This window comes from Oryx dammah, unplaced genomic scaffold, assembly GCF_014754425.2.
Source record: "Oryx dammah isolate SB20612 unplaced genomic scaffold, SCBI_Odam_1.1 HiC_scaffold_27, whole genome shotgun sequence".
Lineage (NCBI taxonomy): Eukaryota > Metazoa > Chordata > Mammalia > Artiodactyla > Bovidae > Oryx > Oryx dammah.
Genome location: NW_024070211.1, coordinates 56,821,119 through 56,846,733, shown reverse-complemented (window position 1 = coordinate 56,846,733; position 25,615 = coordinate 56,821,119). Strand labels below are relative to the sequence as shown.

Here is a 25,615-nt window from a genome sequence, read left to right as displayed (position 1 = left end):
TTCTAAAAGTAAGGATGCCCACACCTGTCTCATGCCATTGTTTCTCATGCCAGGGACAGAGGAGGAAGCGGTGACAGAGGCGCCCCTTTGGTCCCCAGGTAAGTGCTCCCTCTACATCTGGGTCCTTAGGTCCCTGCAGTACCCACACCCCCAAAGTGGTCCATGGATGCCCCTGATCCTCCCCATGGGGCCACACTGTCTTCAGGAAGGGGGAGGAAAGGAGAAGTGAGGATAAGGAAGTTCTTCCACCTACTGCCTGGCTTTCCTGTGATAAGAAAGTCTATGGCCAAATCTAACTGACAGGCCAGGCAGGCAGAGAACAGCAGCAACCTCAGGGTGTGAATGGGAGAACAAACAGTCCACACAGAGCCAGGGGGTGGGGGGGCGGGGCGGTGGGGGGCGTTGGTTCTGCTTTCACCTGATCTGCGGGAGGAGACATTCTCTTTAGATAAATCTTCAGAGCAGCCAGATGTCTCTCCCCCACCCCCCAGCAAGGAGAGGCTTTATAACCTTGGCCTCTGCTCTTTTCTAAGCTGGAGAGGTCAGGTCTTTGATCCCCACATTGGTCCCCCAGCCTGAAATCAGGGCTGGGAGGAGCCTCGCTGGCCCGTTCCCTGGGCCTCCACGTTCAGCTGCTCCTTCAGAGCTATCATTCCCATCGTAACTGGATCTGCTCACTATCCACGCGCTTGGCCCTGGCTGGGGCATAAACGTCACCACCAGTGAAGGCTGGGGACCGTGCCTTAGAGAAGCACTTGTATCAGCCCAGGGAGATGGTCAAAGAGCTGCAGGTCCCAGGTGCATGCATGAACATATATGTGGATGAGGATGTGTATAAAATCTATATATTAAGAGGAAAAGACACCCCCATAACCTACCCCCTAACCTATAACGACCCAAAAGCCACCATCTCAAGAAAGTGTATTTCATTTCTTTCCTTTTACTGACTCTTTTCTAGAATGTTTAACATAGTTTATATTTAGAGTCCTATTCCTTACCATTAAATGATACTATGAGCGTTTCCCCCTGTCACTAAGAATTCCCACGTGTCCCTCAGTAAGTGCAGCAGAACTGTCTGTCCTGTGGATGTATCATAATTTACAGAACCAGTTTCTTGACGCAAAACATTTGATAGTCCTCTCTTATTTTCCACCTTAAACCCAGTGGCAATACACTTTGCCAGGCATGAATTTTTGTTGCTGTTTCAGGTGATTTCTCCAGGATCAATGACTAGAAATGGAGTTTGATCCTTGGGGTGATATATTTTCCAAAGAATGTGTGAGAGAAGGAAAGGTACCCATTTTTGAAAATCCCACATTTTTTGAGCAATCTAGACAGCATATATTTTAGACAATAGCATGTAAATACATGAAATATCATGAACATTTTTGTAGTGCTTTACGTTTTATAAAGTGCATTCTTAATTTTATCTTCACAACAAGTTTAAAATAGTGCATTCTTCTGCATACTGGTATCTAGAACAAAAGTAGTTCAGGCCCTGGTTTTCTGAGTTGGCAACCCACTTCTTCCATTGCGTGAAGTTGTTCTGTTCTTGAAAAGAAGCAGATAACAGTTTCAAGTGGTTAAGAACTCAAGCTTCAGCAGGAGATCAAGCACTGCCATGTAAATTTGGTCTTGTTAGTCTTTCTCAGCCATAGTTAAAAGAGGCTGATGGAGCAAGGGTGGGGATGGTGTGTTTGGAGTTACAGCGGAAGTTGTAAAGGGAAGACCATCTGGTTAAGAGCCGTCGTCATGGAGGCAGCAAAGAAAACATAACCATCCCTCTCTGTCCTCCAAAACTGCAATTTCCTGCTACCATCTCCCAACTTAAATGGAAACCAGCTGCCTGGAAGCTCAGGAGATGCAGAGTACGGTCAGCCTCCCCAGGGTAAAGAGGAAGACAAGGAAAGGATTGACAGCCAGTGAAGAGATTCGCAGGGCAAGTTCCCAAACAAAGGAACTTCAGTCCTCTGGGGGTTTGGAGCCCAGCATGGTGGCACATGGACGCATTCTACTTCACCAACCTGGAAGCTCTCTGAAATCTCTCCTGTTAAGATTTTTATGGAGACTTCATTGCACAGGCATGATTCATTAAATCCTGAGGCACTGTGAGAACCCCACTTTGACTGAATCTGTGTCAACACTGGACAAGGATAAGTGATACTCAAAAAGCTCGTCTGACTCATAAGAGGTCTATGAATGGTGACTACAGAGTAGCACCATTGCAACCGACACCAAGGAAACGGGTTGGAGGGGCTGCGGCACTCCCCAAGGTGGCCTAGGTGGCGGGTGGGGGCTCAAGTCACCCTGCAGGACCACCCTTCGTGCTGTCCCCTGTCCACTCTACGCCAGGTCGTCATGCTCAGCTCACAGGTACCCAGGGGGCTCCCATCTAGCAGGTGGGGCTTTCTTGCACCCTCATCATCCCCATGGCTAGATGTAGCTAGGGCTGGAAAAAGCAGGTCCAGAACCTTTTGGGCTCTAGCCGGCCCTGGAGGAGTGGGGAGTTGGGAAGCCAGGCCATGCTAATTGAGACACACAGTCGCTTTCTGGCTCCTCAGAGCATCTCCAAGAACCCACTTCCTTTGACATTTTGGTGCCCATGACAACTTCCTCTGGAGAAGCCCTTGCCTGCTACATCATCAAGGCCTGGGTGTACTTAGCTGAATCAGCCTTGGCTCTAATTCCTTCCCTGGGTGTCACCACACTCACTCAAGGCACACATGGGCATCCAGGGCCAGCTGAGGACCCTTCCAGAATTTCCAGAGAGCAATGCTGCAGCCTCCTGACTGGTCATTGGTCAGAGGGCATGTGTAGCGACCAGACCTCGGTACAATGTCCCCTCTCCCCTTGCCCAGACAGGCAGGGGAGCCAGCAGAGGTGACAAATGCTCAGACTGTGTCACTGTGCCAGGTCTCCAGCTCCATCAGCTGGTCCTGAAAGAAAGGGCGTTGAGGCTGTAGCCCAGGCAGCTGTAGCTGTAGCTGCTTGTTTGCATTGCTGAGAAGGTACAAGCCCCCCACCCCCTTTCAAAGGACTCGTGTTTGAACAGAGCCTTGAGCACTGTCAGTAGCACTTACGGTCATGAGTTCAGTGGTTTGCAGAGGGAGGCCCCTGGACCAGAGCAGCATCACCTGCACAGGTGAGAAATGCAGGCTTTCAGGTCCAACCCAGCCCTGCTGACTCAGAATCTGGGTGGTGGGGGCGGTGACCCAGGGAGCTGGGGTGTGACAAATCCCGTGCCCCAGGCACTTCCCATGCACACTTAACTGTGAGAACCAGGGCCTCAGCTGTCAGTCTTTTAGGCTGGGGATTTACTATCTCTGTGTTACAGATAAGTAAAGGGGGCTATGAGACATGCCTGCAAAAGTCTTTCCTACACCACAGGTGTCATCATCCCTCCAGATGAGAAGGGTGGAGTACCATACCATTTGAGGAGACTAGTAAGATTCCTAAGGGTATTTACTGTCCTCCCCTCCTTAGGGCCTTGTTTCTTGTACTCAGTGGATGGTGAGTACATTTTCTGTTCCCTCTTTATCCACAGCTCGGCAAATTCCTCCCAATTGCTGCTGGGCTCTGGAGCTTGATCCTGACCTTGGTCGAGCAGGGACCCTATCTCACTGTCAGGCAGAATCCACCTTCTTTTCTTTCAACATGAAGATCACTGGGCTTGATGAAGGGACTTGTGCAAATCAGAAGTTAAATAATATATACATATATACATACGTATACATACATGTATGTATGTATACATGTATGCATATGTATGTATGTATATGTGTGTATACGTATACATGTATGTATGTATGTATGGTAGTGCTTTAGTCGCTAAGTTGCATCCGACTCTTGTGACCCCATGGACTGTAGTCCACTAGGCTCCTCTGTCCATGGGATTTCTCAGGCAAGAATACTGGAGTGGGTTGCTATGCCTTTCTCCAGGGGATCTTCCCAACCCAGGGATGGAACCCGAATCTCTTGTGTCTCCTGCATTGGCAGGCAAATTCTTTACCACTAGCGCCACCTGGGAAGCCTATAAATATTATAGTTGAGAACAACAACAAAAAATTTCATGGTGGTCTGTTGGTTAAAAATCCAGCTTCTCCTGCGGCGGGGCTGGGGGTGGGGTGGGGGATCCATCCTTGGCTGGGGAACTAAGATTCCATCATGTGGATGAGATGCAGCCAATATATTGTGGTGCTGGAGAAGACTTTTTAGAGTCCCTTGGACTGCAAGGTGATCAAACAAGTCAATCCTAAAGGAAACCAATCCTAAATATTCATTGGAACGACTGATGCTGATGCTGAAACTCCAATACTTTGGCCACCTGCTGTGACAAGCCGACTCATTAGAAAAGACCCTGATACTGGGAAAGATTAAAGGCAGGAGGAGAAGGGGATGACAGAGAACGAGATGGTTGGATGGCATCACTGCCTCAATGGGCGTGAGTTTGAGCAAGCTCCAGAAGATGATGAAGGACTGGGAAGCCTGGTGTGTGGCAGTCCATGGGGTTGCAAAGAGTCAGACACAACTGAACGACTGAACAACAACAATATGCATGTATTAATAATATGATGGTTGATTCTCCTCTCTCCTTTTCCAGTGTGCTAAAGCCACACCAGCTGTTTCGAGCGTAGGCTTTCTCCTCCTCCCAGGAAGAGCAAACCTTCTGAGCTCTTTTTGGTGGTCTTAGTCTTGTCTTTTCTGAGATTCTGGTGGTGCTTGCTAGACCAGACACTTCTTTGGCCCTGCCCCCACCCAAGCAGCAGATGGAGACCAAGTTCCAGGCTCCTCCCCAGGACCACACACAGCAGCCAGACTGGGGTATTTTCCTCCCCTTCTTCCGGTCTCTTTTGAATTCCATTTTCTTAGAAATCCTCAGATCTTCAGGAGGAAAAAGGGTAGGGTGTGAAGAGGAAACAGTGGTTCCCTTTCCTCACTCTGTGCTTTGAGGCTATTTGCTGCCCCCTTAGTAAGCCCCAAACCCCACACAACCCAAAGCTGACAAGGGCCCTCTCTCAGAGGAGCATCCACATGTGGATAGTGGTGACTTCTGTATTGGAATAAGACTCTATTTAAAAAAAAAAAAAAAAACCTCAGGAATAATAGCAGTGAAATATAGCTGGAGGAAAGCAGATACTCTGGGCTGTGAGTTACAGCATCCTCAACTTTCAGTTCCCCTCCATTGAGCACATCCCTGAAACAGCAATGCCGGGATATGAAAACTCCCTGAGTAAGGATACAGAGGCATGAAGACCCCCTTTCCAGCCCCCTTAGCTGTCCCCAGTCTGCATATAAACTGGAGAAGTCCAGTTTATCAATGCCAAGAATGGCTCTATTCTCCAGAGCAGGGAGCCCACCTCTCTTCACCCCATCCCAAGTCCCAGTGCTTCACCCATGTGCAGTAATATGGCTGGTGTGTTGCAGCCTGCAAGTCTTCGGTACCCACCAGACACCTGTCCCTGTTTTTATACAGTATAAGCAGGCACCGGGGCAACAGGGAAAGCTGGATCACAGCCAGGAGGAGGCAAATATAGCTGAATCTTTGGATGGGGTTTCAGAGCAGTGTGAGGACATTGCACGGCGATTTGGGCGCCCTGGGATTGGATTATTTATAAGGTGACACACAGGGACTGCAGATGGTGACTGCAGCCATGAAATGAAAAGACACTTGCTCCTTGGAAGAAAAGCTAGGCAGCATATTAAAAAGCAAAGACATTACTTTACCAACAAAGGTCCGTCTAGTCAAAGCTATGGTTTTTCCAGCAGTCATGCATAAATGTGAGAGTTGGACTATAAAGAAAACTGAGCGTTGAAGAATTGATGCTTTTGAACTGTGGTGTTGGAGAAGACTCTTGAGAGTTCCTTAGACGGCAAGGAGATCCAACCAGCCCATCCTTAAGGAAATCAGTCCTGAATAGTGATTGGAAGGACTGATGCTGAAGCTGAAACTCCAATACTTTGGCCACTTGATGCGAAGAACTGACTCATTAGGAAAGACCCTGATGCTGGGAAAGATTGAAGGCGGGAGGAGATGGGGACAATAGAGGATGAGATGGTTGGATGGCATCACCGACACGATGGACATGAGTCTGAGTAGGCTTCGGGAGTTGGTAATGGACAGGGAAGTCTGGCATTCTGCAGTCCATTGGGTCGCAGAGAGTTGGACATGACTGAGCGACTGAACTGAACTAAACACAAGGGACCATGAGGGCAATCATCTTGACATTGAGATTAGCAGACACATTCTCACCAAGGTACATCAGATTCACATAGGCCTCACCTGGCCAGGTACTTTGTCCTGAGTATTTGATCTGGGAGCCTGGGTAAGTGGACACAGGCTCTCTGCACAAATAGAAGGGTGACCTGCTGGCAGTTGCAGGCAGGTAACTCCCCTCCTCCAGCATACAACCAGCAGCTCCCAGGAGCCCAGACCCTGACCCACAATAACCAAGTATCCCAACAGGCAGACCCACCTGGAGGTCCTCCTGCGTCACCTCCCACCACGACTTTTCCATTCACATCCTTCTCTTACCACTGCTGCTGGCATTGCCCACTCAGCATCTCAGAAGGCCAGTCTTGGGGAACACCTCCTCTAGGAAGCCTTCGTGAGAACCCAGAGAATTACCCTTTCTGAAGTTTCCCATAGACATCCTTGTCTCTACTGTAGGATCTGTTCCTTGAAGGCAGGGACCTTGCCTTAACTCTCTGCCACGTTGCTGGGATGTAGTAGGTGCTAAAGAAAGTTTGCCAAAGGAAAGAACGAATAAACAAAATCCTGAGTTTCCTCACTGTCCTAGAACCTGGGCATCCTGGGGCTGAGTCTGATGGTTGAGTTCCCTCTAGAGCAGCCCCAGGCACATCTTTTATTTATTATTAATTTTTATTGGAGTATAGTTGATTTACAGTGTGGTATTAGTTTCAGGTATATGCAAAGTGAATCAGTTATACATATACAAATATTCACTCTTTTTCAGATTCTTTTCCCTTACAGTCATTACAGAATGTTGCGTCAAGTTGCCTGTGCTATGCAGTAGATTCTTATCAGTTATCAGTTTTATATAGAATAATGTGTGTGTGTCAGTCCTAATCTCCTAATGTTTCCTTCTCCCCATTTCCCCTCCCCAATCTTACCCCTTGGCAAGCATAAGCTTTTTCTCTGCATCTGTGATTCTGTTTCCCAGGCACATCTTTATTGCTCATACTGACACTCAAAGACACAGAGTCTAACTTTTCACATGAATGTATCTGGTCTCAACCATGTCATAAGTGTCCTGGGGACAGACCTCATCCTTTCCACATACCATGAAGCCTGGGGCTGGGCAAATGCTGGTTTGCCAGAAACAGAAATTGTATAACAAGCTATCCATTTCTTTCCTTGGAGTGCTTTAGCTTGAGTGCTACACCCTTTCAGAGCAAGATTAACAACAGGCCAAAGAAAAATAAATGTCTTTGACCTTTTTCTTACCCCAAAGGAAAGTCAGTTAGTAAACATCAGTTGTCAGCTAATTTCTACTTCACTTGCATCAGGTCTTTGAGGCCAGAATGTAGAGAAGGAAGGAGAAACTCCAGTGCAAGCAAAAGAGAATTATCTGTAGCCACAAAGGTTCCTGTCCTTCCCCTGGACCCAAGTCAGACTCACGCAAAGCCATCGCCCCCTTCCCCCGAATTCGCTGGCTAAAGTGACTTTTCTGACCTAATATCATCAGGCAACAGACGTGGCTGCCACTGCATTGCTGACATCCACACCGTTGTCATGGCTTGAATTCACCCAAGACTTCGAGACACACCGAGTTTCCTTTCAGGATTCTAAGACTAAAATAATCTTCCTTTTCTCAGAGTCCCCTGCCCTGTGCGCGAATTCTTTTCTTGGCTGGACCAGGTGGGCAATGGGAAACAGGAATGGGGTGCTTCTTCCGGGACCTCTGAAGCAGGAGGAAAAATCATTAGAAGTGGGTGGGGAGGTTATGAAGACAAAGCCTTGCAGGAAAAAGAACTTCCCAGCTCAGCTTTATTGAAAAATACAAGAGAAGTGAGGCCCTTGGTGGTGACAGAAGGGTCAACTTGTGTCCCCGGGGCCAGTGCCTAAGCACTGCGACACCTGAGAAACACCACTGGACCCCTGAGAATCCAGCTGCGCTCAAGGCTGTGCTCTGTTAGTTGTGTCCAAGCTGCCAGGCAGAACAGAGAATGTTGCCTACGTGCAGGAGCAGCACCTCTGCACCCTGCTGCCTCCCAGAGCTGCTGCCTTCGACCAGGGGACAGGCGACTGACCACCCTGCAGACCTGGGAAATCAGCAGGGAGTCGGCTGCAGCCAAATTACATATGGTGCAGGAGCAAGGCTATTTCCAACTTCAGCAGCTGGCACTGAGGAGAGAGAACACATTTTAGAGCTGTGGCATCCCAGGTTACAACACAGGCGCTGCTCCTTCCATCTGTGAGACTTTGACCTCTTACTTGAGCTCTCCGGGCATGCATTTTATTATCTGTAATTCACAAAAAGAGGCAAAGTCTTCCCTTTCGCTGGCTTGCTGTTCAGAGCTAAGAGACAACTTCACCCAGTGCCTTCTGCCTAGTAAGACCTCCCCCTGCTCCCCACCCCCACCCTCACCCCAAGGCTGAGTCCCCAGGACCTGTGTCAGCACTTCTCTAGTCCTAGAACATTGTGCCCACCCCTGAAAATTCCCAAGATTCACTAGAACATCAGCTTCCCCTGATCCCTACCCCCATACCCCACCTCCATGGGAAGTGGTGACATCCCCACATGAGAGCTGGGGCAGGAACAGCCCTTCCCTTCCTCTCTGGATCCACAGCTACAGGAGACACCTGATGTCCCCACCCTTGACCTGGCCCCCTCTGGCAAGTTCTGCAGCTGGGTGACCACACATGGGCTTCAGAAGCCTAGAGATATCAGACTGCTTGGCCATTCCACAGCCATCACCCACAAGAGCTTTCACAGGTATGATGCAAGTGAAGTAGAAATCAGCCATGCTTTGTTCTCCTTCTGTCGGCTTCTCTCTTGATCAGGCTACCCTTGAACCCGACACTATAGGACAAAGGGTTTAGTTTATTTTTTTTTGTCGTTGTTGTTGTTTAGTCGCTAAGTCGTGTCTAACTCTTTGTGACCCCATGTACTACAGCACTCCAGGCTTCCCTGTCCTTCACTATCTCTTGAAGTTTGCTCAAATTCATGTTCACTGGGTCAGTAATGCCATCCAACCATCTCATCCTCAGTCACCCCCTTCTCCTCCTCCCCTCAGTCATTGCCAGCATCTGGGTCTTTTCCAGTGAGTCAGCTCTTTGATTTAGGTGGCCAAAGTATTGGAGCTTCAGCTTCAGCATAAGTCCATCCAATGAACATTCAGGGTTGATGTCCTTTAGAATTGATTGATTTGATCTCCTTCGGGATTGGTTGGCTTGATCTCCTTGCACTTCAAGGGACTCTCAAGAATCTTCTCCAATACCACAATTCAAAAGCATAAATTCTTTGGCACTCAGCCTTCTTTATGGTCAGCTCTCACATCCATACGTGACTACTGGAAAAACCATAGCTTTGACTAGACGCACCTTTTGTTGGCAAAGTGATAGCTCTGCTTTTTAATACGTTGTCTAAGTTTGTCATAGCTTTCATTCCAAGGAGCAAACATCTTTTAATTCCATGGCTGTAGTCACCATCTGCAGTGATTTTCAAGTCCAAGAAAATAAAATCTGTCACTCTTTCCATTTTTTCCCCATCTATTTGCCATGAAGTGATGGGACCAGATGCCATGATCTTGGTTTTTTAAATGTTGAATTTTAAGCCAGCTTTTTCACTCTCCTCTTTCACCCTCATCAAGAGACTCTCTAGTTGTCTAAATCACAGTCTGTAAACATCATGGTGAATGATACCCTCAGTAAGAAACCCACTTTACACTGTGACTCAGATGATATGCTCATGGTGTGTGTGTGCACAAGAAGTCAGAGCTCCCTAAACAGTATCCCAGCTGAAGGTGATGGACCCAGAGTAATATCAATAATAAGACTCAGAATCAAGCCAGTGGCTACAACTGATAAATACCTATTCTGAGCTAGGTACCGCATGTGTGTGTTAGTTGGTCAGTTGTCTAACTCTTTGTGACCCCATGGACTGTAGCCCCCAGGCTCCTCTGTTCTTGGGATTTCCCAGGCATGAATACTGGAGTGGGTTGCCATTTCCTTCTCCAGGGGATCTTCCCAACTCAGAGATTGAATCCACACCTCCTGCACTGGCAAGGGTATTCTTTACTGCTCAGCCACCAGGGAAGCCCCTCATCTCTGGTGAGGGCGTTGCAGTCTCAAGGAGAGCTAGGAAGGAAAAACACAGGGTACTTTGGGTCTCTACAGAAAGTGGGGAGGCCACTCATACTTGTCCAGTCTCAAGACTAGACTATTGTCTGCTTCTGATCTCAGACCCACACCTGACCATAAATAACACTTTGCTTTGCCATAAACCCCCCACCCCACTACTGTAAGTTACCCATCAACCCCCACCCCAGATCCTGAGCTCACAGTGATCCTAATTCCAAGCTCATATGTACCCTTGAACCTCAGCAATGTGTGACCTTTCATTTCAGGCTCTTAATCCAGTTGCATACTAACCTGTCAACTTCCTGCACAGGGTCTGAGCTTATTCCAACTAGCCTTCTGCAGATATCCCGTGTCTTTGCTGCCAGCTGAAACAGCACAGGGTGGGGTAGCCAGTGAGGACTCTGAATGAAGCATCTCGAGAGGCAAGAGAGAAAAGCCCAGGTTTTAGGACCCTTGGTGCCATGGATGGCAAGCAGTTATCTGGGGAGAAAACTGAGAACTAGAGAGAAGTGAGCACTGTTATAGGGGCTAAGCTCTCTGCCTGGAATGCTTATACTCTTGTCTGTGCAGCAAACTCCTATTCATCTTTCATGAGCCATCTTGATAAACCCTCTCTGGAAAGCCTTCTCGTACACCAGCAGTTCTCAACCCTGAATGTGCATCAATCACCTGGGCCCCAACTCCAGCATTTCTGATACAAAAATGTAGAGCCTAGGAATGTGCATTTCTAACAGACTCCCAGGAAATCCTGCTGTTCTAGGGACCACACTTTGAGAACCACCATCTTACACCATCCCCACCTTCCCAGACATGCCCAAGCATCCTCCTCTATGTCTGTTCTGACCTATGTGGCAGGTCTGGCCAGGCTGAAGTTTCACTACCACGGAGTCAGTCACATGGTGTGACTTGAACAAATTAATCTCTGGTCTCCACACATAAGCCAAGAAATTCACCCCCAAGTGATCCAAGCCCTTACCTCTGGTCCTTACCCAGCTCACCTAGGCTCATCACTGGGCAGGACCTGCAGGGTTAAGCGTGTCGACACGAGACTGCTCAGGCTCACACAGAAGAGACTCCAACCAGGGAAGTCAGTTACACTTTTCTGGAGCTTAGCTTCCAAATCTGAAAAAAAAAGGAATAATAGTAATTAGTACTGAATGGGATTGTCACAGGGACTATTTGAATTAAAATACCTTAAGTGTTAAGAATGTTACCTGGCAAATGGCAATCAATTGTCCATTGTTTTTAAAAGAGAAATAACAGTCCTTTCTAATCCTGGCTTCATTGGACAAACTTGACTTAAGAAAGGCTTGCCTTCACCTGAAAAATTCCTCACAGCAATCTTGGGTATTTGAGCTTCTATACCCATCTACGCTGACTTAAGGAAGGTTCTGTCCTTTCTTACTTAACTCTGAGGGGCACGGTAATCTAGGAAGTTCTAGAATGCTGGCCTCTGAATGCATTCTTTTGTATGCATGCCTTTATCCTAGGAATCATACATTCAGTAAATGTTTATTAAGTGCCTACTATGTGCTAGATGAGTCTGCCTGCAATGCTGGAGACCTGGGTTCGATCCCTGGATCAGGAAGATCCCCTGGAGAAGGAAATGGCAACCCGCTCCAGTATTCTTGCCTGGAGAATCCCATGGATGGAGGAGCCTGGTAGGCTACAGTCCACGGGGTCGCAAAGAGTCGGACACTACTGAGCGACTTCACTTCACTTCACTTCACTTCACTTCACTTCACTTCACTTCATGTGCTAGATACTAAGTCCCAAGGTGCATTTGATCATGCTGGATTGAGGAGTACAGCATCCACTTGACCTTCCCTTGTCTGTGCCTCCCTCTCCGCCCTGACGCCTGCTCTGTCTCTTTGCTGACTTGAGGCTTTGTTTTCTCCTCTCCTCCACCTCCAGGCTCTGTACTGGCCCCAGAGCCCTCAGCCTGACCCTCCCTTCTCTGGGGGCCTCAAACCTGGAACCCCTGCTTCCTCCCACCACCAGCCAGCTTCTTATCAGAAAGAGGCATCTGGCAGCTTCCCTGGGGAGAATGACCTCATCACACTATAATTAAAGCGACTCTCTGCACTGAAATGACTATTATGAAGCAGCCTTCTCTGTTTTAATAGGAGGCGCCCTTGTAATGGGAACATGGGATTTCCATGTGAACACTGAAGTTTCCATGCTGTAATAAGTCCTTCCTCTCCTCATCTCCAAGAGGGGAGGTTCCTGCTCTCCTGCACATCCTAGCCTTCTGTCCAGATCACTGAGCTTTGGGAAAACACACTCAGTAACTTGGATAGTCCCACACAGAGTGCCTCTCCCACAGAAGAAGAATGCAGAAGACTGTGTAGGGTCTCAGAGAGGAATCTTTGGGAGGGGCATCTTCAAGAGAGATGAGACACAGGGCCCCTCAGAGAGGGCAGACTAAGTCCTGGCCTCAAGCCGGACCACCGACAAGCTATGTGATGGTGGGCACGTCACTCTCTGAGCCTCAGTGGCCCTCCTGTGAAATAGGCTAATAAAAATGGTGGTGCTGTCGTTCAGTCATGTCCTGCTCTTTGCAACCCCATGACAGTAGCCTACCAGGCTCCTATCCACGGCATTCTCCAGGCAAGAATATTAGACTGGGTTGCCATTTCCTCCTGCAGGGGATCTTCCCGACCCAGGGATCAAATCTCCTGTTCATCCTCCTCATCTCCTGTTCATCTCCTGCATTAGCAGGCAGACTCTTTCCCACTGCACCTCTTGGGAAGCCCCCAATATACCATGTACCTGGTATACTAGATGGACAGCAGCTAAACCAACAACTGACATATGCAGACACCCCACACGTGGTCTGTTTTTACCATCATCATGAGAAAAGCTAAGGCCTGCAGGGGCAGGTGATGCTGCACTAAACACGATTGGACCTGTCATCACACCCTGCACAGGTGTCTGGTGAGCAGGTACAGGCAGGGCTCTGGGTCAGAGGTGCGAGAGGGGTGCAAGCAGGGGTCCCTCACGTCCTGGAGATGCCATAATGGTGTCTGACAGCCCCAGGGTTCACACAGTGCTCTCCTGCAGTGGTCAGCAGCCAAGCAGAGCCTGGGCCCTGCTCTGTGTGCTCCCAGCCAGAGGCCTGTCCATGTACCATGCAGTTTCCTGTGCACCCTGGGCCAATGCACCTGAGAGCAGAGGGTACAAGCTCATTGGAGACACTGCAGGGTGTGGGTAGCCATCCTTTCTCATCTCGGGCTCTTCTGTTCTGTCTACAGAGCCTGACCCTGGGATTGTCTCGAGTGATTTGGACATCGGTGTCATTGCAGGTATGCGGTCCTGGGGCCCTGCAAGTAGGCAGGAGAGTCAGAAGAAAGACTCACGGGAGGGCCTGCCATGGCCTCAACTTCCTTCCACCCTCAAAGGTGGTTAGAAGGTGGGCCAGGGACTCGGTCTCTGTAAGAAAATGTCCAAAACAGCATCCTGGTGGATGAGGGGCCAAGACAGCCAAATCAGGGCCTGTCAGGCCCGAGATCCACAGGGTTGGAGTCTGGAGGGAGAGCCACTGAAGTGAGGAACGTGCGGGGCTGGGTGGGTTTGGGAGGCTGACTAAGGCTCCCTGACTTCTTCCCCAGCTCCCTCCAGCCACACTCTTCCTTGCGATGTCTTACACTCCTGTCCCTCCATTCTAAGCCAGCCCCAGCCTTGCTTTGAACCCCATACTGGCCCTTGTTGGTCACTGCTATGACCCCAAACTGTTTCAGGACTCACTAAGCCTGTGAGATACAGCTTTTGGTGTCCTGATTCACACATCTCCCCTAGTTCATTCATAGCTCAGGGAACTTCATGATTAAATATAAATAGATAAAAGCAGGCAATCACGCTGGTGTTCTCCTACTCACTGGACAGCTGAACCTTCTTTTTCCTAGGTAATATCATTTACATCATGCAGACAGGAGTGCCTAAAGGCAGCAGGAAGTTGAGGAAATTGTACCACAAAACTGAGACTGGCTTCAGCTATAGCCTCTCAGTATTCTCCACCAGCCCCTCCCTCAGTAAACCTACCTTCTAAGTCAAGGCAGAGGGTTTCTTCTGCACTTTAAAGCAAACACCTGAGCTTGAACCCCTTCTCAAGCTGTGAGAGTGCCACCCATTAGTCCTACCCTAACTCTTCCATCCTCCCCACTCATCCTCTCTCTCTAAGACCCTGAGTGACCTGGTCCTTCTGACCAACCCTGGTACTGCACCACCAGACCCCTGCCGCAGAACCTGCCTCCCAGGAGCACAGGGGAACTGGATTGGGGTGAGGAGCACAGAGCACCGTGGACAGCCCCCACCTCTTCTCCTTCCTCCTGCCCAGAAGACAGCCAGTTCAACTGGTCTTCCCAACACCATGCACTTCGAGTCCCATTCCCAGTTGGGATGGTCCAGCTTTTAAAACTGAGAACTCTCAGATTCATAAAGTATAAGAGAAATACTAAGGGATGGAGTGATGCACTCTGCAGGGGAAGGATAATCTTAGAGGAAGTGGTAGAGACTCATGATTCAGAAGGCAGCATCCAAGTTTACCAGGGAGATAAGAGGGGAAAATATTTTCAGCATACAGAACATTTGCAAAGACATGGGAAAATGGTCAAATAAAAAGTGTTTGGAGAATTACAAATCAGCCAGATGGACTCCGGTAAGAAGAGTTTGAAAATGATTGCAAGTTCTTAATACCGAAGTGTCACAAAGTTTTAGAGGAAGCCATTCATCTGAAGTACTAGTGGTAAAGAACCCGCCTGCCAATGCAGATGTAAGAGACGCAGGTTCAATCCCTGAGTCGGGAAGATCCTCTGGAGAAGGGCATGGCAACCCACTCCAGTATTATTGCCTGGAGAATCCCACAGACAGAGGAGCCTGGCAGGCTATGGTCCATTGAATTACACAGAGTCAGACACGACTGAAGTGACAGCACATATGCATTCATCTGAAGATTGAAGGAGAACATTGATTAAACATGAATGCTTCTTGGAAGCGAAGGACATCAGGTTGTTGACTGGTGATTTCTGAGTAGAAGGATTAAGGACATTTTCATTTCCATTTATATTTCTATATTTGCCAAGTTTTACAAAATGAGTGTGACTTTATAAAATAAATTTTTTCAGTCTTTTATATCTATATGTAAAACACCTAATTCTTTGGAATTAAACTTATTTAAAATTAAAAGTTTCAAGTCCCATGAACTTCTCAGTTTTAGGCAAAAGCATGAGTTGAATTCCGTGGATGATGCTTGGAGGTCTGCCTTCCTCAGTGGGCCAGGAGGGCCTCAGAACAGGGTCAGTTCTGAGATGATTGCAGCCTCAGTCTGAGGGTGCTGAGTGGAGGGAGTGGGGAGGTCAGGGGTCACTTAGACAGGCACAGCAGAGGGGCAAGTGCACTGGGCAGGGCAACAGTAAGGCAGGAAGGATCAGCCTGTCTAGGCTTGGTGTTTGTCCAGCAGCGCGTCTGTCCTGGCACACGCCCGTGGGCATGCCTGCCCCTCCCTCGCCCCAGTCCAGCCCCTGCCCCCCACACTGAGTCGTGTGCTTCCCCTCCTGCAGGCGTGATCGCGGCCATGGCCTTCGTGCTGGTCTGCCTCCTCCTGCTCATGCTGCACTACATGTACCGGCACAAGGGCACATACCACACCAACGAGGCCAAGGGCACGGAGTTCGCCGAGAGCGCGGACGTGGCCCTGCAGGACGACCCGTCCCTCCAGGACAACGGTGGCAGCAGCAAAAAGGAGTACTTTATCTGAAGGACTTTACCAGGACTCAGCTCCCCCCATGCCTCCCCGTCCAGGAAGGACAGCCCCACCTCCCGCCCCATCACCTGCAGCACCGAACAGCCCTCGAGCGCCCCCCACAGCCCAAGACTCGCACCTCACCTGGGACACTGGGTGCCACCCGGGGTGGGGGTGGGGGTGGGGGTCGAAGGAGGAATCCAGCTGGAGAGTCCTCTCCCAGGACCCAGGGATGCTCAGCCAGAGGGAGGAGGGCTGAGTCTTCTGGGCTGTACAGGTTACCACCTGCGTGGGGGTGGGAGTCCTTGCTGGGTGTGAGTGGGGTGGTGGCCTAGGGGAGCAAGGAGTGAGTTGTCATCATGCTGACTGGGGACAATGGTATCAAACGTCAGCCCTTGACATTTGGGGGCAACAGCAGGTGCCAGAGCTCCAAGGCACCTTTGTCTCTCATAGATGCAGCTCTGAATGATTGGAAATAAATTTGAAATGTAACGGAGCATTCAGAGTCAAATGACACGACTGTGATTGTTGTGTTCTCTGATGAACTCCATGAGCTGATGCTGGGACACAGATCCGGGCTCCACCGGGCAGTTGTCAGAGAACACAGTCTATAGAGGTGGCTTCTGGGCCCCATGAGGGAAGGAGGGACCAGTGACCAGTGGGCATCTTCCCCACATGAGCACAGCTTCAGGAAACAAATATAGGGGTGCAGTGTCCCTCTAGAAATACCCTATGGCACTGGCCGAAGTGTTGGTTCCCAAATTCCTGGTATTAGAAAGAATGGACCTACTAAAAATATGAGTGAACCTCATCAGAAAAGCGTTCCCAAGGCCAGTTCCAACATTTGTGGGAAGGCTTCCCCACAGCAACAGGCAACGCAACTCAACTCTGACACTGTCTACCCAGAGACGGAATCAGACTCCACAGGTACAGGCCTCTGTCCCACAGGATCACCCTCCTCTCAGATGTCACCTGTGCTTCCCACCAGCCGGCTACAAAGTACTCCCTCCCTGGGTTCGATTAATGTGCTAGAAGGGCTCACAAAACTTGGGAAAATCAGTTTACCCATGATTTACTCGGATTACTGATTTATTATAAAAGGTTATTGAACCCACACTGCAAACTGATGGTGAGGGTGAAGTCGCTCAGTCGTGTCCGACTCTTTGCGACCCCGTGGACTGTAGCCTACTAGGCTCCTCCGTCCATGGGATTCTCCAGGCAAGAATACTGGAGTGGGTTGCCATTTATTTCTCCAGGGGATCTTCCCAACCCAGGGATCGAACCCAGGTCTCCTGCATTGGAGGCAGACGCTTTAACCTCTGAGCCACCAGGGAAGCCCAAACTATTATATAGGATAGATAAGTGACAAGATCCTTATTATAGCACAGAGAACTATATTCACTATCCTATGATAAACCATAATGGAAAAGAATATGAAAAAAAATGTATATATATATATACATATACATATATATATATAACTGAATCATTTTACTGTACAGCAGAAATTAGCAAAACATTGTAAATCAACTAAACTTCAATTTTAAAAAATCCATCAGTGGTGACTGACCATCAACCTCGAGACGCATTTGCATTCCAGAAATCAAGGGGGTGATACTAAAAGTTACAAACCTCTAATTGTATGGTTGGTTCCCCTGGCAACCAGCCCACAACCTTAGGGGCTTCCAAAAGTCACCTTATTCAAGACACCTTTATCACTCTCAACACTTAAGAAATTCTGAGGGTTTGGGGAGCTCTAAGCCAGGAACAGTGAACAAAGACCAAAATATATGAGAAATACATTTTGGTTATCTGAATGACCAAATATATATTTATTATAAATCTCAGTATCACATCATCCTTCCCATGATAACAGTTGATGATGATGGCTTCCAGTGGCTGAAGTGCAGGTGGCAGAGCCCCCGTTCCCTGTGTTTGGGACCTGGCTCCTCTTTTCCTGGTCCTGGGTTCTTGAGCAAATCACTTGACCTCCCTGGTGGACTCGCGGGGTCAATGGCAGGAACAAATGTGTTAGGTGCTCAAAACTACTTTTATATAATGGGTATGTATCAGTCAATGCAAGTTCCTCACTGTGTCACTTCTCAATGGTTCCTCAGGAGTATTGTTATTCAGTCGCTCAGTCATTTCTAATTCTTAGTGACCTCACAGACTGCAGCACACCAGGCTTCCCTGTCTTCAACCACCTCCCAGAGCTTGTTCAAACTCATGTCCATCGAGTCGGTAATGCCATCCAATGATCTCATCCTCTGTTGTCCCCTTCTCCTCACACCCTTAATCTTTTCCAGCATTAGGGTCTTTTCTACTGAATAGCCTCTTCACATCTGGTGACCAAAGCTTCAGCTTCAGCATCAGTCCTTCCAGTGAATATTCAAGATTGATTTCCTTTAGGATTGACTGGTTGGATCTCCTTGCAGTCCAAGGGACTCAAGAGTCTTCTCCAACACCACAGTTCAAAAGCATCAGTTCTTTGGTACTCAGCTTTCTTTATGGTCCAACTCTCACATCCATACATGACTACTGTAAAAACCATAACTTTGACTAGATGGACATTTGTTTGCAAAGTAATGCTCTGCTTTTTAATATGCTGTCTAGGTTGGTCATAAGTTTTCTTCCAAGGAGCAAGCATCTTTTAATTTCATGGCTGCAGTTGCCATCTGCAGTGATTTTGGAGCCCAAGAAGGTAAAGTCTGTCACTGTTTCCACTGTTTTCCCATCTATTTGTCATGAAGCGATGGGACCAGATGCCATGATCTTAGTTTTTTGAATGTTGAGTTTTAAGCCAGCTTTTTCACTCGCCCCTTTCACCTTCATCAAGAGGCTGTTTAGTTCCTCTTTACTTTCTGCCACAAGGGTGATGTCATCTGCTTATCTGAGGTCATTGATATTTCTCCCAGCTATCTGATTCCAGCTTGTACTTCATCCAGCCTGGCATTTTGCATGATGTACTCTGCATATAAGTTAAATAAGCAGGGTGACAATATACAGACTTGACATACTCCTTTCCCAATTTTGAATCAGTCAGTTTTCCCATGTCTGGTTCTAATTATTGCTTCTTGACCTGCATACAGATTTCTCAGGAGATAGGTAAAGGTGGTCTGGTATTCCCATCTCTTTAAGAATTTTATAGTTTTTTGTGATCCACACAATCAAAGGCTTTAGGATAGTCAATGAAGCAGAAGTAGATGTGGCTCCTCAGGAGTAACCATGAGTTAAAGTGAACTTACTGACCATCTTCTTGCATGAGGGTCTTTCTAAGAGTCCCAGCAGCTCAGCAATCACTAATTTAGAGATGAAGCTCCAAGGTAACAGATTGCGGACCAGGCAACCAGGAACTCCCCAAAGCTCAAGTTTCTTAAGGCTGAGTCATCTGCACAGGGAGTCAGCAAAAAGATCTTGCAGGATTCTCCCTAGGGGAATTATGGGATCCAAGCTCAGGCAGGAATGGCCACCATCTAAGGAAGCTGGAAGTCACAACAGAAGCAGAGATGAGAGAGACTTGATCTGAAACTGAGGCCTTTCCCTGGGTGACCCAAGCTCACTGGCCCTCCACATTCTCTTCTGTATAATAAAGGGTTTGGCTGTATCCATGTCCCAAACACCACCTTGTCAAAGCGGCTATAAACAGCCCAAACCAAAAAGCTGTTCTGTGCAGATAGGTTTGGAAATGGTCTATTTAAAGAAAGCTAAACTAGTGTAAGCCCTCTTATCTCCAGTATTCCAGTGTATGCATGACAGGCGGGGAGAGTTAGGCAGTACTGCCCAAATGTATTTGGTCAGAAACCCCATTTCTTCCCAGAATACCTCTTGCAAACTGTGGACCAAGAATTCCTTAGAACACTTTTAGGAAACACTAAATGACTTCTTATATCCCTTCTTGTGTCATCATTTTAGGATTTTGAGAATATGTGGGCACATGGCCTCATCTTTAAGGAATATGAACACAGATCACCATCCAGTGGGCACAGAAAAAAGCACCCAGAGCCCACACATACAAGTGATGCCAAAAACCTGGCCTCTGTGCACCAGTGTCAGATTGAATCTCGGAGACAAAATTTTGGTGAAGTAGAAAAGAATAATTTTATTGTTTTGCCAGGCAAAGGGAGACACAGCAGGCTCGTGCCCTCGAAAACTGTGTGTCCCAATCCAGAGGGATTTAGTGAGGAGTTTTATAGAAATGATTCAAGACAGTACTTGTTGATAAAGGTCAGAGTGTGTACAGGGCCTGCACTCCTTAATCTGGGGCCTCAGGTGATGTCTTGACGAGCTTCTATGGTTCTCTCGGTTATCAAACTGTGACCTACACTCTAGAATGAAGAAGCTTCATCAAGTAGTTCACATTCCATTTGTTGAGGGTCTTAGTTCTATATAAGAGCTCAAAAATATTGTTATGTGTATCCCTTGGGGTGGCACCAGGACCCTGCCCCAAGGCTGCACTCTTGTCTCTTGGCTGCTCTCTCTTTGTCTCCACATCCCTTCCCTCCTGTGATCAGTAACTGTTTGAACCTGGTTTTTGGAACTCAGGGAAGGTCATGGAGCCTGGAGTGTGTTCCCTATAAACAAGAAATGGGGGACACAGAAAGGCATCTGTGCTCAGGGACCCCACAGGGTCCTGCTCAGTTTCTGAAGTGCCTTCCTTTAAAAAGGCTCCAGGGGGAAAATGAGCCCTTGGTTCTCCATGAGGGCTGGTGCCTGTGTGGAAGAGGAATGCTCATCACCCTTCATCCCAGAGCCCCAGGAAGCCTATACTGACTGCAACTTCATGAACTGGCCCATCGGACCTGGGTTCCTGTCCCCTCACTTCCTCAGTCCCCTCCCCTCAGCCTCATCCTCCTAGCCTACCTAGTGTCCTGGAAAACTATGGAAGCACATCTTGCTCCCCAGCCCAATAGGCCCCAGGCCCAGCCGGAAGCAGAAGCAATGATGAAGCCACACAACCCAGATGGGGATTAGAACCACCATCTTTTAACTGAGATCACCCCAGGTCCCAGAACTTAATGAAGCTTAGTTCCTTAATGTCTCATCACAGGAAGAATTCAGTGAGAGACAAAGTGATAGGCAAGAAGTGGATTTATTTAGAGAAATACACATCCCATAGACAGAATACGGTCCATCTCAAAAGATGAGAACAGCCTTGGGAGAAATACACTCCACAGAATATGAGGAGAGGTGAGGTGAAGTCGCTCAGTCGTGTCTGACTCTTTGCGACCCCATGGACTGTAGCCTATCCATGGGATTTTCCAGGCAAGAGTACTGGGGTGGGTTGCCATTTCTTTCTCCAGAGGATCTTTCCGACCCAGGGATCGAACCCAGATCTCCCGCATTGTAGGCAGACACTTTACCGTCTGAGCCACCAGGGAGTATGGGCCACCTTAAAAGGTGTGTGTGTGCTAAGTTGCTTCAGTCATTTCTGACTTTTTGTGACCCTATGGACTCAGGTGGTCCATAGCCCACCAGGCTCCTCTGTCCATGGGATTCTCCAGGCAAGAATATTTGGTTAGTTTGCCATGCCCTCTTCCAGGGGATCCTCCCAACCCAGAAGTCAAACCCATGTCTCTTATGTCTCCTGAATTGGCAGGCAGGTTCTTTACCACTAGCACCACCTGGGAAGCCCCTCCTTAGAAGGTGAGAGGCCCATAAGTAGAGTAGTTAGTTTTTATGGGCTGGGTAATTTCATAGGATAATGAATAGGAGGATTATTCCAACTGTTTTGGGAAAGAGACAGAGATTTCCAAGAATTGGGCCAACACCCATCTTTTGGCCTTTTATGGTCAGCCTCAGACCTGTCATGATGCCTGTGGGTGTGTCATTTAGCTAAGGTATTACAATGAGCATATAATGAGGTTCACAGCCAACTAGAAGTCAAATCTGCCACCACCTTGGAGCTACCTGGCTCTAACCAGTTTATGTCATGTCCTTAAGGGTTATGTCATTCTTTTAGAGACTGTTCCCCATCCTCCTATTTCAGTGACATGGAAGCTGCAAGGCTGGGTTAGCCAAGGAGGCTCTATGTAGATGCCATCTGGGAGGGAGCAGTCACAGGTTGACTGCAGAGTTGAAGCAACCACACAAGGACAGAGAAATTTAGGGAGAGAAAGGGCACATGCATGGGCAGGTGGCATGCAATATACATGGGTGTGCAAATGAATAGTGTTCCCACTGGGCAGGGAGCATGCTTGCTTTATCTTTGATTCCTCCTCCTATTAGGGACTGGAGCATCCTTGCATTGGGCCTGCAACAGATGTTATCATGGCAAATAAGAGAAAGTATGCACACCCTTATGGCAGAAAGTGAAAAGGAACTAAAAAGCCTCCTGATGAGAGTGAAAGAGGAGAGTGAAAAAGTTGGCTTAAAGCTCAACATTCAGAAAACGAAGATCATGGCATCTGGTCCCATCACTTCATGGGAAATAGATGGGGAAACAGTGGAAACAGTGTCAGACTTTATTTTGGGGGGCTCCAAAATCACTGCAGATGGTGATTGCAGCCATAAAATTTAAAAACGCTTACTCCTTGGAAGGAAAGTTATGACTAACCTAGATAGCATATTAAAAAGCAGAGACGTCCTCTTTCCCGGCTAGAACCATGGAGGGTGCAGAAGAGAAGAAAAAGAAGGTTCCTGCTGTGCCAGAAACCCTTAAGAAAAAGAGGAAGAATTTCACAGAGCTTAAGATCAAGCGACTGAGAAAGAAGTTTGCCCAAAAGATGCTTCGAAAGGCAAGGAGGAAGCTTATCTATGAAAAAGCTAAGCATTACCTCAAGGAATACAGGCCGATGTACAGAACTGAAATTCGAATGGCTAGGATGGCACGAAAAGCCGGCAACTTCTATGTACCTGCAGAACCCAAACTGGCGTTTGTCATCAGGATCAGAGGTATCAACGGTGTGAGCCCAAAGGTTCGAAAGGTACTGCAGTTCCTTCGCCTCTGGCAGATCTTCAATGGCACCTTTGTGAAGCTCAACAAGGCATCAATTAACAGGCTGAGAATTTTGGAGCCATACATTGCATGGGGGTACCCAAATCTGAAGTCTGTAAATGCATTGATCTACAAGTGTGGTTATGGCAAAATCAATAAAAAACGAATTGCCCTGACAGACAACGCATTGATTGCTCAGTCTCTTGGGAAATACGGAATCATCTGCATGGAAGATCTGATTCATGAGATCTATACCATTGGAAAACGTTTCAAAGAAGCAAACAACTTCCTGTGGTCCTTTAAATTGTCTTCTCCACGAGGTGGAATGAAGAAAAAGACCACCCATTTTGTAGAAGGTGGAGATGCTGGCAACAGGGAAGACCAGATCAACAGGCTTATTAGAAGGATGAACTAAGGTATCTACCAGGATTATTTTTGTAATCTGGTCAATTAATAAACAATTGAAACAAAATAAATAAATAAAAAGCAGAGACATTACTTTGCCAACAAAGGTCTGTCTAGTCAAGGCTATGGTTTTTCCAGTAGTCATGTATGGATGTGAGAGTTGGACTGCGAAGAAAGCTGAGCACCGAAGAATTGATGCTTTTGAACTGTGGTGTTGGAGAAGACTCTTGAGAGTCCCTTGGACTGCAAGAAGATCCAACCAGTCCATCCTAAAGGAGATCAGTCCTGGGTGTTCATTGGAAGGACTGATGCTAAAGCTGAAACTCCAGTGCTTTGGCCACCTCATGCGAAGAGTTGACTCATTGGAAAAGACTCTGATGCTGGGAGGGATTGGGGGCAGGAGGAGAAGGGGACGACCGAGGATGAGATGGCTGGATGGCATCACCGACGTGATGGACATGAGTTTGAGTGAACTCCTGTAGTTGGTGATGGACAGGGAGGCCTGGCGTGCTGCGATTCATGAGGGTCACAGAGTCGGACACAACTGAGCGACTGAACTGAACTGATGCACACCCCGAGTCTCCAAGGGCTGTTCAGTCAGAAGGAGGAAGGGGGGTGTGGAAGGAAGAGAGGAGTATTGGAAGGGTGGAGGAGAAAGCTAGAAGAAGAGCTAGGGTTCATACTCCATGTGAACCCTAGCTTCATTGCACATAGTCCTCCTTCATCCTCACAATAACACCATGGGGGGATGGCCTCATCCTCTCTCTCCACCTGTGGAAACCGAGGAAGGGCTTGCTGCAGGTCACACAGCTTCTAGTAGCCAACGAAGCATTTGAATACAGGCCTGTCTCACCAGCAGGCCGGGGAAGGCAGGTCCTGCCCTCCACAGGCTGAGGTGAATCAGCAGGTGCTCTTCCTAGGAGCAAAGCAGGCAGCAGCAGGACTCAGGAAGACCAGAGAATTAGGGCACTCAGGCCTGCTCTCTGCCACTCAACGGGCATGGCCAGCCATGGCCTGGGCTCCTATGTCAAAATCTTCATTCTTCCTGAGGACTGGCTGAGGCCAGAAGCAGCTCTGAGCCATGGGAGCTGGTCCTGGGCAGAATAATTAACAAGATAGAGACAGTCAGTGCTTTCAGGCCCATCACACCACACCTACACGTCAAACACCCCAGAAGCTTGAACCCAACTCACTCTTATCAAGAGGAAAAGGATCAGCTAGATGACATCAGGTTATTCATACCCTCCCTGCTTGGATGATTTACGCTTTTAAAAAGTATTCAATTCCGAAATAAGCATATTTAGTGATAACGTTTCAGACCCAGAGACAGATGGATCATATGTGTATGTGTAAGTCTGAGAGTATAGCTGCAACATACAAGCATGCATGAGGTACCTATCAAAGTGTGGGAGTGACATAGCTGGATATACTAGGTCCTGCCTCAAGGGGTACATGGCTTGGCGGAGGAGGTAAGCACCTAAGTGAACATGTAAAAGTGTTAATGATGCTGTAAGAGAAGTGAGACAGATAGTGTGGACACCAGGTAGGGAGGGGCCGGTTCCACCTGGGGGATAGCATGGACTTAGTAAAGCCTTCAGAGGGGAAGCGGGGCTTAGGTCAGCCGTACAACAGACCAAGAATGGATCAGCAAAGGCCTTCGGACCCAGGCTAAGCAACCTGGCCTTTGTCCCATGGGCAATAGAGAACCGTGGAGGAATAGGTCAGTCTCCATCATAGCCATGTGGCAATGAGCAGATTCAACAGGACACAAGTACAGTGCACTGTGGAAATGTACAAGGGTTCTAAGCTCATATCAAGGTCTAGACACGGCCCAGGGGCCGAGACATGCCATACCCTGAGCACACCCATCACGCCAGCTTCACTGGTGTTTAGTCTGGATTTCACATGACTCAACCCATCCTGCTGGTGGGAAATGGATCTCATCCGCTCCCTAGGAGAAAGGGCAGTAGGTCAAGGCTTGGAGCCAATTGTGTAAATATTAGAGCAGAACTTCTTCTGCAGTGGGAGGAACTGATGTTTTATCTTGTTTATGTTCCTTTGGAGGAAAGGCTGCTCAATTCTTTGCCATCTTGCTGAGTATATTTTATCATCATGGCAACAGGGGTGATTTAAAGGGCCAACAGGATTTTAACTGGCCTAGGGCCACAGTGAAACTACAGACAATTTAATGTTTGCTGCATAATAGCTCCAC

At 48.1% G+C, this 25,615-nt stretch overlaps 2 protein-coding genes and 1 non-coding gene across 4 annotated transcripts in view; 2 read left to right on the top strand and 1 right to left on the bottom strand.

Annotated features, from left to right (window-relative positions):
- GYPC (glycophorin C (Gerbich blood group)) overlaps positions 1-16,578 on the top strand; it is a 48,975-nt gene extending 32,397 nt beyond the window's left edge. Inside the window, exons 2-4 of one of the 2 annotated variants that reach the window (XM_040228917.1) lie at positions 54-98; positions 13,579-13,629; positions 15,883-16,578. In XM_040228917.1, the coding sequence (XP_040084851.1) occupies positions 54-98; positions 13,579-13,629; positions 15,883-16,079 (293 nt within the window). In that variant the 3' untranslated portion in view covers positions 16,080-16,578. The remainder of the gene's footprint in view (positions 1-53; positions 99-13,578; positions 13,630-15,882) is intronic. The other variant, XM_040228918.1, reaches the window with a different exon arrangement.
- Positions 16,579-17,326: 748 nt separating this feature from the next.
- On the bottom strand, positions 17,327-17,398 carry TRNAW-CCA. Its single transcript has one exon. It is a non-coding gene; the product is annotated as a tRNA-Trp (tRNA).
- A 5,248-nt stretch (positions 17,399-22,646) lies between these two features.
- LOC120854689 (60S ribosomal protein L7-like) lies at positions 22,647-23,474 on the top strand. The gene has a single exon (XM_040228916.1). The coding sequence runs from the start codon at positions 22,667-22,669 to the stop codon at positions 23,411-23,413; it is 747 nt and encodes a 248-aa protein (XP_040084850.1). The 5' UTR covers positions 22,647-22,666; the 3' UTR covers positions 23,414-23,474.
- Positions 23,475-25,615: the final 2,141 nt, after the last annotated feature.